General features: G+C 41.9%; 1 protein-coding gene across 1 annotated transcript in view; it reads right to left on the reverse strand.

The window, feature by feature from the left end:
* Window positions 1–15,288, reverse strand: part of LOC105447832 (laminin subunit alpha-1) — a 150,368-nt gene that overhangs the window by 71,977 nt on the left and 63,103 nt on the right. The window contains exons 7-13 of the mRNA XM_011686058.1: window positions 14,613–14,909; window positions 13,449–13,709; window positions 13,076–13,323; window positions 12,738–12,972; window positions 11,398–11,624; window positions 10,836–11,023; window positions 10,184–10,465 (exon numbers count right to left, since the gene is read on the reverse strand). Coding sequence (XP_011684360.1) covers window positions 10,184–10,465; window positions 10,836–11,023; window positions 11,398–11,624; window positions 12,738–12,972; window positions 13,076–13,323; window positions 13,449–13,709; window positions 14,613–14,909 — 1,738 coding nt within the window. The remainder of the gene's footprint in view (window positions 1–10,183; window positions 10,466–10,835; window positions 11,024–11,397; window positions 11,625–12,737; window positions 12,973–13,075; window positions 13,324–13,448; window positions 13,710–14,612; window positions 14,910–15,288) is intronic.

Genomic DNA, 15,288 nt, shown 5'->3' on the forward strand with positions numbered 1-15,288 from the left:
CGTGCGGAGTCGTTGTATAGTCAGGTGGGTATATAAGGAGTTAAGGACCCGGCCGCGCGCGCGCGAGAGCGGGACGGGAATAAAGAGGGAAGAGAGGAGGAAAAAGAAGAAGAGGCAGGAGCTGGCCTGGCAGGAGTATCTGATGGGCCGATTGCATCATTAGCGAGTATACGTGCTCGCTATAGTGAATCGACCGGAGAGAGGCTAGCGGCTTGGCAGCCGGACCGATCGGCGAGCACCAATTAAATCTGATAACGATGATCTTTTCGACATTCGATGCGAAATGATGTAGAACTTCGATTTCACGAGAGAAATCGAGTGATCCGCAAGGTGTCGAATGCGTGCCTCGGTAATGAGCTACGGTAGGCTAATACGCTCGTCGATGAGGTGCTCGTGGCTCTTGGTGGTCTCTAACGCGAACGTATTTATGACGGGAATAATGAGAATGTCTGATTGCTTCTTGTAATAATTTTGTAAAAAATTGAAAGTCAACGATATCGCATAAAGCTCACGCTTTAAACACGTAATTGCTCTTATAATAGATCTGACAGTAGATATCGTAATAGGAAATAGAAAATTAGGATAAAACTGATAGATTATATATAGAAATAATTGAGAATTAATCAGATAATTCTCAATTATTGAGAATTAATAAGTTAATTCATTTTTAATAAATTGCACCGCTGGATCGATTTGTAAACTGAATCGTCGTATTTCAGAGTACTTTCGCTCGTGATTTAGGATAGCGATCACTGTTGAAAAATCACGATGTGGCGATGGACGTCGCGGGACGACATTCCGCGATTTCGTCGAGTTTTTACGTTCGCGAGAGAAACCACGCAAGAAGAAGAAGAAGAAGAAGAAAAAGAGACGAGGGAACCGTGCAGTGCGCGGGAGACGAAATATTTCCGTTCCTGTTAACCGGTGGCGAGCGGCCGTATATGCGAAGGGATTTTATCGGGCCTACGAATCGGGCCGCACTTCGTACGTCCGCGCGGCGATTTAAAAAGGAAACGACGTTTTATCGCGCCGCACGATCGATAAGGCATTATTCCGGAATGGAAGCTGCGAGTCTCCGCTCTTCACGGCTCGGCGCCGTAAGAAATGGGGTATCGTGCCCGACGAGATATTAAGTGTCACTCATACTGCACTGGCCGAGCCATCAAGAAGTAATCCAAGTACATATACGTGTCGTGGCGATTTAACATCTCCATGTTTTATCACAGCGCCGTCGCGGCGTGCCCGTCGCTGATAGCCGATGCGTTCTCGATGATCGACAAGACAGGCCTATGATCTTTAATCACGTTCGCTTTGCTCTCGATCAAGATTTAGTTTCTTTCTTAAGACGAAGGATATAAATGAAGACTGACTAGTATCCGCAAAAAAAATCGAGTAAGCAAACAAGCTAAACTGTTTACAATTATACACTTAAAAAATGATTATTTTAATTTATCTCGAATTTATCAAGTTTATCAAAGAATACGTTAACCCTAAGAGGATTTGTAAAGCAATGTGTGTCGATAAAAAAATCAAAATCATAGAGTGTGATATAAATGAAACTTTTCCACGCCCATCATGGAATTCCACATTTGTGGAATTTCAACCGTCAGGTAATACTCGAATTCATGAGCTCACAAAGTGGAACGTTTGTGGAGATAGGCGTCGTTTCTTATCGACTTAGATCGCATTTGTTTCGAATTGACGCGCCGGTCGCGACTTTCCCAAGGAGATTCGAAGTCCTCGCTCGCCGTAGCACAGCTGTGTCGTAACGTGAAGAGAAACTTCTGCCGGATAAAAATGCGAAGAAATATCTTATAGAAAACTAGATTTTGTAAGGAAAAAAAAATAGATTCAATGCTTCACGTATAATAAAGACCTGCTATAGAGCTACATTCTGTTCTTATTGTCTCGCACTTTCTACCTTTACTATCACCTTTTCACATATTTTACTCCCATTTTGAATAGCTCCAACATGAATATATCCGAGCGTATTATTCGAATACGGCCGATTGAAACCGTATTTCCCTCGTACTCGGGATTCGGATGGCTTCCGAGGAGCCCGCGCCGGTACTCGCTCGCGTTTAACGTCGTCTTCGGGAGACGCGAGAGGATTCTAACGAGCCGCGTCGAGCCCACGATTCCTCAAGATCGCCCGGCTTCGGCTGTAAAGCCGCGCTCTTTATTTTCCGCCGCTATCCGCGAACGTGCATCTACATCTGCTTATGCAGATCCGCGGTCGCGATACCGCGGGCCGCGCACACGTGGGCGGACTGCGAGTCCCTCGCCCTGGGAGATCGACTTATCCCGGGACGGAAACCCGAGAACCCCGGGCGACGTGCATACGCGCCGGGGATTGCTTCTGGTAGTCGGCGAAAAATGCCGCGGGGGAGCCTCCGGGAAACGCGCGGCGTAATTATCGTCGTTTACTGCGCGATGGTTTGTATACACACACTCGCAGCGACGGAAATGCAGCTACAGCTACCACGGATAGATTTACATTTGATCTTCAAACGGTGGGTAGCACGATTTTATGATCGCGCTGCAGATATAAAAAAAAATGGCAGTGTCGCGAAGCAGTTAATAAAGGAAATTAAAGTATCGATTAGGAGGAGATGTTACATCTGCAGCTAATTCTCCATTATATTGACCGATGTCTGATTGACACTGTCTAAAGAGACGATCAAGCAGATAATAGAGAGGATAATTACTTCGTTTGAAACACTGATCAGTTGGGAAAGCAGCACGTCGTTGGTTTAACAACGGGGTCTTTCTTCCCTAATCAGGTCATTCCTTCGAAACGAACGATTGTGAGATAAAATATCGCCGTGACCCCCGAGAACGTTGACAATACGAGGCAATACGATCCATCAGTGCAATCACACTGATTGCGTTAAAGCGCAAACTTGTTCACGCATGTAAAAAGTTCAGATGTCCCCGGGGGATAAATAGCGCTTTGTAGAAATGTGGCCGTTCGATATCCCATTGCCGCTGCACGCGCGTACGCTGCATTACGTATTACGCAGCGTCTCTCCCGATGCAATCTTAGGAACGTATGGTCGACGAGGCGAACGACGCCAATTCTGCTCATTCGCGCGAATACTAATGCGCCCAAGAGCGTTACCCCTCTGTGCGGGCCGTTTCGCACTTTACGCCGTCTCACAATGTTACGCCGCGTTACGCCATCGTAATATTCGTGCGAGACGCATTGTGTGTACTTATCGTTCGCCAACGTAAATGGACTTTGCGCAAAACGCGAGGCTGCCGCGCGACAGTTATACGCAACCGGAACCTTCGATATAAACTCAACTCTGGCTGTTATAATTCACAGAAGTGATACTTTAAATTCCAATTAAAATTGTAATCTACTAAGTTATAATCTAATATGAATTACAAAAAAAGGATTGTCAATAATCAAATATTTAAAAAAATGTAGATCATTAATTTTAATTTCTATATTCGAAGCACTAAATTTAATTGACAAAATGCTAATTTTTTTGAAAGACTGAAATAAAAGACGTTGAGGTACAAATCTCTTCTTCCTCCGCAGAACCGGACGTCGCCCGAAAAATGTGGACGTGCAACGATCTCCGAATCTTTCTCGCACAATGAGGCGCGAGAGCACGAACGCACAGAGAGAGGTTATCGTTATATTATTCCCGCCGACTTCCGTCCACCGATCATTACTCAGGCGTAATGCGTATACATTATCCGGCCGGGGTATGCCTGTTACATCGCCATTGTTGCGTATTGTGGGCGCAGGTGGAGGCTCAGAGCCGAGAGAGCCTCTCTCGCGAGAGAGGAATTGCCGCTCCGGTAGCGCGAGAGGGGCACTTTTACGAGGCAAAGCACGATAATGACCGAAACGCACGGATTCTATTGTCGAACGCGTCCGCAACAATGGACGAGAAAAATATCCGTCTATTACTGCAAATAGCCGGACGTTCTGCGGTCCGAAGGGACCGTAAAACGCTCTGAAAACGGTCCATAACTCGCGGCGTAACGAAGAGATGATGAGCTGCGAGGAAGTATCTTATGCGTTGTTTTTTTTGCGTTTTATCATTAACATTATTATACGACATTAGAAAAAGTTGTTTTGTATTTATAAAAATTCACAAATATTTATGCAAGACTGTAATCTAATAACAATAATAATAATTATTATTATTACTAGATTACAATTTCGATTCTCTATTTTCAATATCAATGGGGATTTCAATTATCAAAATCGAAGAAAGCTTGAAAGATAAATATTAATAACAATGCCAGCTGTAGATTCATAAAGTTAAAGACTCAAGTATCGCAGATTAAGAAGCACACTGAGCGATCTCAAAATCCAACGCAAGAATAACGATGACTCGCTTACGTGGCATCCTCGAGCTTTCTTTTTTGTCTTCGCGACCTTCTCGTTTGCTCAAATAAAGACGGGAGTTCGTTTTGGCATGTGTCCCGATTAAGATTGCGCCGCTAATTGTGTCCCGACCGCATCAGCAGCCTGCCTGGCAGCGTTTATTTCGGTCCATCGTTTATCCGGATGATGTATGGTGGTACTGTATTTATTCGGAACTTCGAGCATTATAATAATTTTGGAGCAAAAATCTATCTATAAAAATAGTCTAAATAATCTATAAAATCTGATCTAGAAAAATAGAATTTTGTATAAGAATAAAAAATAAATTTTGAATAAAGATGTTATAATTTCAAACTGCTTTTATTGTCAGCATGATCTCCTTCCCTAAGGATTCTCAATTCATAAACCTTTAATCCCGGACCAGGTAATTTCACATAAAATTTCCTGTCCTTTCTTATGAATCCGAAAATATACGATTCGTTGATCCTCTAAAATCCTCTTAATTCTACGGATCTTCGAATTCTACGAAATTAGATTAACCTTTAGGATTTATCGCTTCTTGCTCGCTTCGATTTCGCAGGTGTCTAAAACCGCAGAAATTTTCGTTTCGAATCTATATAATTACACGGATCTGCGGTTTCGCATGTGCCTATAATTTTAAAGACTGTTTATCGTAAATTCCACGGAATCCCGCAGATATCTAATTAAAATACCCGTGATATTATAGATCCTCTTTCAAGATAAGAATTTCAAAAACCCGCTCCATGCGCGATTTTTATTTAAAAAATGTCTCGCGGCAAACATTGTCTTTTTTTTTTCCTTAACTAGATGAATATGCCATGCGACTTCTCGATCTACAAATTCTTCCGGTTTATAAACCGCCTTATCTCCCGACGTTTATTCCGATAAGCGAGATTTCACTGCATCGACTCCGGGAGGCACGCGAGGAGAAGCCGCGATTCCGGTCTTCGGCCGGTGGAAAATACGGCCTTATTAAGGTGCTACATCGTGGAGTATCGCGCGACGCGCTTTAAGCACGTCGACTACGTTAATTATGCCGCTTAAGTTAGGATAAGGCCTATCCTTTGGAGCATCACGATCGAACGGATCCGCCGCGCACATACGTTTTTCACTCGATTTCTCTTCCTTGATTTACTTAATCGCGCTGCTTAATATTTGCATGTCCATTCAATTCCACGCCGTGGGACACTGTGCGTTGAGTTAGTGCGTCGCGTTTGATTGCATAAGCTGAATTAATGTATCCTGATGACGAGGGAGGGAGAGTAACTAACAAGCCGGCGAGAGAGTTTCTCGGAGAATCTCTCGCAGTAAATACGTTACGACGCGCGTCGTAGGAGATTTGGAAAACTCGAAACGCGTTCGCGAAGAAAAGAAGCACCGAGTCCCAGAGACGCCTCGACTTGTATACCTACAATTCATAACTGCATAGTGCAAAACGCGTCGCACTGAATGCTAAAGCACGAACAGCCCATATAAACAGGTATTAATATTTTATACATTTCGTTATATATCGATTGGACTTATGTTAATTTGGCACTCTTTAGCAAGCACGCAGTTTCTTCCCCGATTAATAGCGACATTAATATGTTAAGTCGACACGTTGAGAAAATTTTTTCACAATATCGCGCGAAAATTCGTAAATTTAAATTCCGCACACTCAATTACTATCATTCTCTTGGTATTTAAAAAAGATTTCTCTCCTTAGTATCGCTCATGCTAATTAGCATAAAGATTAAAATCTGCTTGGTGCTACGAAATTCTACAGTTTAACGACTTTAAGTTTGTAGAATTTATAGACTGAGTAACATGATATTAAAACGACAATAAATTTAGCTTCAACGTACGAATTTTTATCTGAAATATAATTTTTAATGCACAGTCGATGGTAATATATTTGTTTTATTCTTTTTTTAAATACCTCTAAAGATACGCGTCGCGGATGGATGGTTCATCGACACCGTGTAATTTATTCCGGGTCGCTGCCAGTTGACATCCGCCTCCTTTTCTCCGTTTAACAATACGGTCGAGATGATTTTGCAAATACCGCAGAAACTGCTCGACTCGACCGATACGTCTAGGGTTGCCTCGAGACCTTTGACGCACAGGCGGCGCCGCGGTACAATCTAAAATTTACAATTCGTGTCTCTCCGATCGCCCGCCTACGTTATTCACGCATGAGCAGTCCCTTCGCATAACTAAGGATAAGAGAGTAAATAAAACGTCGCGCCGGTGGAAGATACATATATTTAGCCTGCAGAACAAGATCTACTAAGCTTATTAAAGGAAAACTCCGACTTAACATGTTAATATCGTTGATCGGAGAAGAAAGTATATGCATGCTAAAAACACACTGAGAATAAATATCTTATTGACGTAACTAAGTTTTACAAAATATCGATTCATCACTTATTTATGCGAGCCGCCATCCTCTGCGATTAGCATTCAATGCGGTGCATTTTGCACTTTGCAGTCCCTTTCTGCCTCTTCCCTTCCTCTCTGACAAGCTCTTGACGTCGATTTGCGTATTTCTAAACTCTCGCCGACTACAATCTCGCGAAATCTCGGCGATTCAGTTAACGATTAATCATGAGCATCCGCAAACGCGACATTTACGGGCCATTATCGATAGTCTCCCATGCACATCGAATTAATTTCCCTCGGTCGGCGAGGAAAACCGCCGCGGCCTCTCCGTTTACTCTCGCAATATCTCGATATCGAAATCGCGAATACGTAATGCTGTTTCTCGTCGTTAATGCTACTTACTGTGATGTATACGACGCAATTTTCTTCTAAATCTCTCCTAGGAGGTAATTTGCATTATGAAAGCAAAAAAAATTAAAGAATCAAGAGATAAATTACTATAACAATAATTGCAAGCAATTATGTTACTAAGACGGAAGTCGTATTTTCAAGATATTTCAAATCCCGGGAAGCAACTTAATACGCAAATACCTAAATGAAATCGCGTGTCCAATAAAGCTGTAAAGCTTTCTGCACGTTTGCCTATAGGACATGATCGAACTGGTGCATAAGTGCCAGCATGCGCAATTGCGGGATTCGAAATGGCCGAGTCACCGCGACTGATAGCAATAATCTGACAGGTGCATCAATGTCATTTATGTCGCCGTTGAGGCGATCCGCGTTAAACGGAGCGTATCATCCGCAGACGAAAGAAAGAGAGGTGGCGTCCGATCGCAGGAAGTTAATTAACATCGCGGACGGCTCTCGGGGAGAGCCTCCCGGTTGAAGTCGCAAGCTAGATCTAAACAAACCAGAAACTCTCGTGAACGAGGCGCACCGTGTCTCGCGGAATATCTGTCTGCGTATCTGACGCCGCTTAAATGACGTGTGCTTAGACTAACGCTCATTGCTTACGAATAGTCGAACAGTCAATCCTCATCACCGACGAAATTCATCATCCCTCCCCGCGTTTTCCCCGCTGGGAGAAAATAACGTTTGACTCTCCTAATTGCGCGAAAGTCCCAAGTTTCCGGATGAACGAGGTATCGATCGAAACGCGAGTTACTCGAATTACGAACGATTAATGTACTTTCCGCGGAATTTAATGCCCGCAATTATCCAAATCATGTAAGTTAAAAAATTAAATTAATAAATATATATACGAGAAAAAGGATATTTCTCATTTCCTTTAATGTTACATGTATGGTTTTTCGCGTCAAGTAATTAGAAGCAAGATTTACGCATCTCGCGGTGCTATTGCCGGGTTAAATTACGATACGCGGACCGGTCGTTTTAACGTCTGAGCCGATGCTCCGATCCATCGAGATCGCACGATCCTTCCCCCGTAACGGGATTTCGAGCGGCTGTAAGATTACGCGACCGGTAGAAACCTCTCGGTTATCAGCGCGATGACGAGAGAAGCGCGTCTCGGATTCGCGAGATCCGGCCGACGACGCTGAATGATTGCGATTTATGGGATTCCTCGGTGTGGTAGCTGGCGATCTGGCGGACCGATCTCGAGCGTTCCCGCGCGGAATTTGCTGGCCGAGTCTCAATCGTAAAGGTGCCGCCACAACGAGGCGTATCCGGATTTTACCCGGCGATCCGGCTTCCATACGGGATCGTTCTTCGCATCTTTCGCCTCGCTCGTCAGGAAACGTTAAATTCTGACGTCTTCGTATCGAAGTTTTCTCGGCGCGGCGCGGCTGCTCGTCGCCACCCTTAACTCGCTTGTAAACGTCTTCATAACGTTTTAATGCGACCGGACTATTACATTGCGCTATGCTCGAGTTATCTTGGCGCGATGAACGCCTTGCTCTTGGTGCTCCTCGTCGTCTTTGTATGTTGAATCTAATTTACACGGTAGCGTCGCTTTTTACCTCGCCTTTGCGGCCGGCACTAAGCTGTTAAGTTGTTCGACATTTCGTTTAATCGCCTCCATCTGTCTATGCCACGCATACTCAATTCGATCTTCAATCAGCAATCGCTTAGGTAGCTTCACTCGGGATGTTAAAAATAAATTTATGGAATCAGCAATGCGCAGTGCTATAATCATTAGGGATGCTCGTCACCCGTGTCCATTTTCTATGGTCTTTGTAAAATATAAAGATATATGTATAAATGCAATTATATAAGATATAGATATGTAAGCGTTAAAAAAAAAACAATCTTCATGTAAGCTTATTTTCACACGCTTCAACTCGTGCGGTTTGAGGGTTTGTGCGACTCAAGAAGGACGAACGAAGATCGATGCATCGTTTGACGATCCGTGCGAAACAATGTGCGCTCGTAAACGCGATCGTAAATTAAAATTAGCCTAAACGGATTACGCGAACGGTGTTCCGCAATAAAAGTGTACGTCAGTCCCGTAAATCTCAAGGTAGCGTTCTAAACTGCCTGTCAAGGCGGATAAGTGCAGCGTACTTAGAATGGGCCGGGATAAATATCGCGAGTTTGCGTTAGAGTAAGATGAAGAGCCGCGCATTACTCTTCGCATTCGTGTCTCGGTTGAACGCAGGCAGGCACTACGGGACTACCTTCGTATATCGATATACGTAAGGCCCTCCTCAGGGCCCACAATAATACTGTGATTAATCTGTCAGATGCGTATAAGTTGCATCTTTTTACTGCCGTTTTAAATTAATAAAATGATAAATTCATTGTAATTCAAATGCAATCAATTACGATAGTCATAAGAGAGAGAGAATGATCAGATCTTTGCTATTTTATGGAAGTATTTTGGTGATGCTTTCTTAAATTAGAAGTTAAAATTGGAAGTTAGAATCCAACTGCTTTTCACAATAGAAAAGAAAAGAATAATTTCAATAAAGACTAATTTAGACAATGTTTTTCCTATGCTAAATATATAGCTCTAGAAGCTATATAATTCGTAACGCAAACTTCGCAGCTATTAAAATTAGTGAGCCATAAATTGTTTGTAGACTTAACGATGCAATTTTCTTTTAATAAGAAATAGACTTATTAATATTCACGCGCGGTTTATTTTATTCTATTTTCGAAAAATATGAGCAATTATTAGTTCTCGTAAAATTTTCGTGTCTTAATAAATTATTTTAATTTTATTTTAATAACGAAAAGTTTTTGTAATAATTATTTCTAAACAATTCCTAATATAATCCTAACATAATCCATTTTTTAATTGATAATTGTGTATTATTTGTTGTTTTAATCTAATTTCCAAAGCTTCTTCGAGCGGAAGAAACACATTCGGGAATAAATATCTTCCGCAAAGCACGCGATGATAAAACGGCCTTACTTCGTATCGCGGCAAAAGAGTCAGGGCCCGATAATAGAGTCTAAAAAAAGCATGCACATACCGATAGCGGCACTTACCTTTGCAGCCGTCTGCCGCCAGACCGTAGTGGTCCACGTCGCAGCGATCGCACCGGAAGCCGACAACGCTCGGCGCGCACCTGCACACACCGCTTACGGGATCGCAGAACCCGTCGACGGCACCCACGTCGCAGTCGCATTCCCGGCAACCCACGGTCACGTTCCCGTAGCCCTCGATGCAGGAGGAACAGTCACGACCGGTGAACAAAGGCCCGCAGGGACACTGACCGGTCGTCTCATCGCACTGAAATGAATTGCTACCGAGGGGAGAGCAGTCGCATGCTGAAACACAAAGTATCTACGCTCTTAATGTATTCTATTAACGTAATTAATGATATGTCCTTTTAATCCAATCGCTATGTTAACATTTTGCTGAAGGAAAGATCTCTGATTGTCGTTATTTTCGGTATAAACCTGTCATTTCGAAAAGTAAATTTCAATACATAAATTTTCGTACGGAAGAAATAAAAAATTGATTTTAATCATCAAGAAATTGTTTTAAAAATATTGTTTTTAAAATATTGAGATTCCTGGAAGATTGTAATATTTTTCTAAAATATCGAGATCGGAGATGATTATTCTCAATTACTGAGCAATTTCAGAGTTTGTAGAGATTGCTGCAAAGTATACATGAAAGTATGGAAGTGCTTACGTATGCAATTCTGTTCCAGAGGATTTCCGTAGTGCCCTTCCTTGCATTTCTCACACTTCCAGCCCTCGGTGTTGCCGTGGCACTCCAAACAGCGACCTGTCTCCTGCTCGCAGGCACCACCGTTGCAAGGACACCGTTCGCAAGCCCCGCCAGGTATCAGAGGATTACCATAGAATCCTATATCACAGCTTTTCACCCAAATCGAAATTAAAACCTTTCCGCTTAATAATAATATTTTAGTAATAATTATTACTCGATTGTATGCAGCTTCAAAAAAGGCCATGATGACTAATAATTACAGCCATTAACGGACACTATTTTTTATACAGTAAATATCTACTCGTTTTACAATATAAAATTCGATATAAATTTCGATTCATAAAATTATATAATTTTCTAGAAGATTATAAAATTGCTAAACGCGAAAGACAATTGTAACAGATTGATTCGCTTTGAATATTGCATTTGAAGTGTTTGCATATTTGTTATTTGTATTTACGACGTAATCACTACATTTTATAAAATATCTTAATTTAAAATATGTGCAATTTATTTTCCTTACGCTTCGCAACGGTCTCCGGTGTATCCCTCGGGACATTGCGTGCACACGTGTCCGCTATTCATATCAACGGGATTGTCGAGCTGACAACTCGGACTGAAATTGTTGGACTCGACGGAAAGCGGACACGCGCATTTCTTGCAATCCTCGCTGGTGCCTCTCGTCGCGATACCGTAATATCCCATAGCGCAACGATCGCACTTCGGGCCTATCGTATGATGTTCACACGTCTGCAAATTATGGAAACGACACGCGACACGAATTAAAATTAAATATTAACCTATGAAAATCATGAATACAAATCAAATTTACGGATAAATGCTTTTAACTTATCTAATTAACGGCTAAAATTATTTAATTACTGAAGAAATTAAACACGGCAAAAAAAATGATCTGAATTAAAATTACGATGATGCAAAAAATGAAATTTATGTAAGAACAAATAAAGAATTAACTAAACGACCGTGCGAATCAGTTATCCCTGTAGAAATGAAATTTTCATACAGAAAGCTAGCTGGTACCGCTATCTGTACGGCACGAGAACACAACGAACAGTAAGGGATTTTCGTTGGACGCCGAGTCGATAAAATAGCTCGCGCGATCTATAGATCCCGTGATCTATAGCTGCAAATCCAGGATCTACATCGCGAGCTCGGATTACTTTAAGCATGCTGCTATACCGGCTGTAGATCGGACTGAGCACCAGCCGCAGTGAGATATTGTAGGTGCTCTAGAATAATCTGCGTTAAAGCCAGTTGCACACTGGAGAACTTCCTTACACATTTTATTACACTTTTTATTGTATCATATTTTCTTACTAATCGTAAGAAAATATGATACAATAAAAAATTTCGTTCAATGAATTTGTTGTTTTAAAATAAATTATTGGTGATATCAGAAAATAATTTATATTAACTGTCAATTTAATTAATTCATTATATTATTAATCCTTTACCCGGAACACCCCTTTCAGGTCTCTTTTTGTTGCGCTTTTCAGTTTAAGACCTTGTGCTTTTCGCTATGTGTTAGCGATACTATTAACCCTCTATCCGGAACACCCCTGGATATCCCATGGAATACCCCGTCATAATGACCGCTATTCCAGAAAAACACGAGTTTCATTCATTTTTCCACTGGTGCAAATGTGAACCTTAGCAATTATAATAACCAATATTCCGGATAGAGGATTAACTTATTATAGTAACTTAATGTTATATTATTTTTAATATTTTTTAATTTTGAACAATAAGATAAAAAATAGTGAACCTTTTTCTATTATTTTCGTTTGTTGTACTTTTGAATTTCCATTTTATATATTAAAATATAAATTAATCAGGACTTACCCCACATTCGCCCAGCACGAGATCGCAGGAACCTGCGTGACCGTTACAGTCGCACTTGACGCATACGTGATGATCCTGATGGTTGGAACCATTCGTAGGCATCTTTACGTATCCCCAGGCACATTCCTCGCAGGACATCCCAGTGTATCCCTCGGGACATTCGCACATTTCGACCAGATTGTCGGTTTCGCCGTCCGACGATAATTCGCCCACCGTCAATACGGCAGACTGGAGACTGCGAAGAAAACAGAAAGATCGCTTCGTTACTGCAAAGCTAAAAAAAAAAAATCCACGCGCGAACTGTACGTCCGGTAAAGAGTCGGAGATTTTTTATGCACCTTCCTTCGATTTGCTCCGAATGATATCGCGTCCGTATCATTAGGTACTTGAGATCGGCGAGAACGCGCATCATCTGCGTCCTCGTCACGGGATCGCCGCGAAATTCGGTTCTCCTCAATCTGGTCGGGATGTCCTGCACGTCGCCTCGCACGTGAAACCAGCCTTGCTCTCGTAAAGGTACCGCTATCTCAGCCACTTGACCATTGTACTGCTCCTCGCCGTACGCTATGCGCATCCCATTGTTACCCTTCGCGAGCGAGAGAATATTGCACGTTATTATATAATACTACTTTCATCCTAGGGCTTGGATTAAATTGACGCAAAAAAAAGACGAGAAAGAGAGAAAGAGAGAGAGAGAGAGAGGACATTTACAACTAGGATAACGTTGGGCTCCGTAGTCGGTTTACCACTGGTGTCGCCTCGCATGACAACCCACGAGACGGAGTACGTGAGATTGCTGCCGTACGAGGACACGCGATTCCCCGTATAAATCTGTGGCGCCAGCCAGAAAGGGCTGTCATACTCGACGTCAAACGCCGCCACGGTCAGCCATTCGTTGTCCGTGTCCAAAATGGGTACGACTGCCCGAGACGCGTTCATGTCGGTCACCAACCAGTTCTCCAGTGTGGAAATCTGAGGGAAAAAAAGCGAGTCGTATACAATCCATCTTTCGTTATTTTGTCACAGCCTGTTGTTGCTACTTCAATTTTTATTTTTAAAGACCAATTATTTCTCGAGAAATTGTATTTAATAAAAAAAAAGAGCTAATTGACTTTTTAAAGAGTCATTTGATTGTATTATATTTAATTTATTATAATTTATAATATTATTCGTACGCTTAGTAAAAGATAATTTTGTTATCTTAATAAGAAAAGCTTCGATAAATTATGTGCCAGGAAATCTTATGCATATTGTCTGATCTATTATTATAGCGTGGTTCGCGCTTTTTGCTCGTTCCGGTTCGTCGCCATTACCGTCACCGTAATTGCGGGTTTGCAATTTATCGGAACTGCGGCGGGACTGATAAACTATAATTGTCTCCTTATCCAATTTATCGGGCGCGACGAGGACGTCGACCAAGATTAACGTTCTAAGCCGAACGACATGCCCGCAGGAGAACGTCAACTAATCGTTTTGAATTTTACACCTGTCAACCCGATCTTGACACTTGACAAACGAGGTTTTCCGTTGTAAGTAAGGATAAATCTTATCTCACATACGTATATATAGAGTTACTCAAGATTAACGGCTCCTATTAACAAAATGTCTCAATAAGTAACGAATTCCTGTACGCTTTCCAACTGAGAAAATTTTCTTTTATTCTCCATAGACATCCAATTCTTATAATATAATTACTTCAGTTTCTAATTAATTTTATTAGGTAATTAGATTGTGTAATAATAAAATTATATGCGAAGAAAAAAGCGCGAAATACCTAAATCATATAAAACTACAGTAAAAGGTTTCTCATTCTAATGAAGTTGTTAAATGTTAGGAAAGTTTTTATCTGTTATCTATTACAAAAAAAAGACTTACCATGTTGTATTGTAATCTCGCGGTGGTGCAGCGATTTGCTACGTCAAAGCAGTAGCAGGGTATGCACCCGTCGAGATTATCCTTCGTGAGCGCAAAGTATCCAAGTTTGCACCGATCGCAGAAATCCCCGGCGACGTTCGCTTTGCACAAACAGTCGCCCTCGCAATCGTGGGACGGCAGAATCCCACGGGAATCGCAGGGGCACGGCATGCAGTCGGGAAACTGCCGATAACCGGCGGCGCATTGATCACACTTGTATCCCGAATATCCCAGCTTGCACTCGCAGGCACCTGCTACCTGGAAAACGATCGGTATTTAGACCGATTAGGATCTATCGTGAGAACGGCCTCGTTTAGAAATCACCGGGAAGGATAATCGATACGCGCGTAAATCATGATCGCGCGAGCGATTACCGCACGCGGCCGATGTTCCTTCAAGATTTGGTGAAAATAACCGCGGTAAATTTACGTTAGACGGGAATAATTTTTAATGCTCCAAGGAACGTTAATCGAAATAAATTTTTTATGCCTTTTTTCATTCCTCGGAAAAGTTTAATAAAAAAGAAAATACGATTTTCAGTACATATCACTCTTAAACAAATTGATAAACAATTTTGAATAGGATTGCTTATAAACCGTCGCACATCAGTGTAACTGAGACACTGAAGATAATTAAT

Source organism: Wasmannia auropunctata, unplaced genomic scaffold (assembly GCF_000956235.1).
Source record: "Wasmannia auropunctata unplaced genomic scaffold, wasmannia.A_1.0 LD336116.1, whole genome shotgun sequence".
Lineage (NCBI taxonomy): Eukaryota > Metazoa > Arthropoda > Insecta > Hymenoptera > Formicidae > Wasmannia > Wasmannia auropunctata.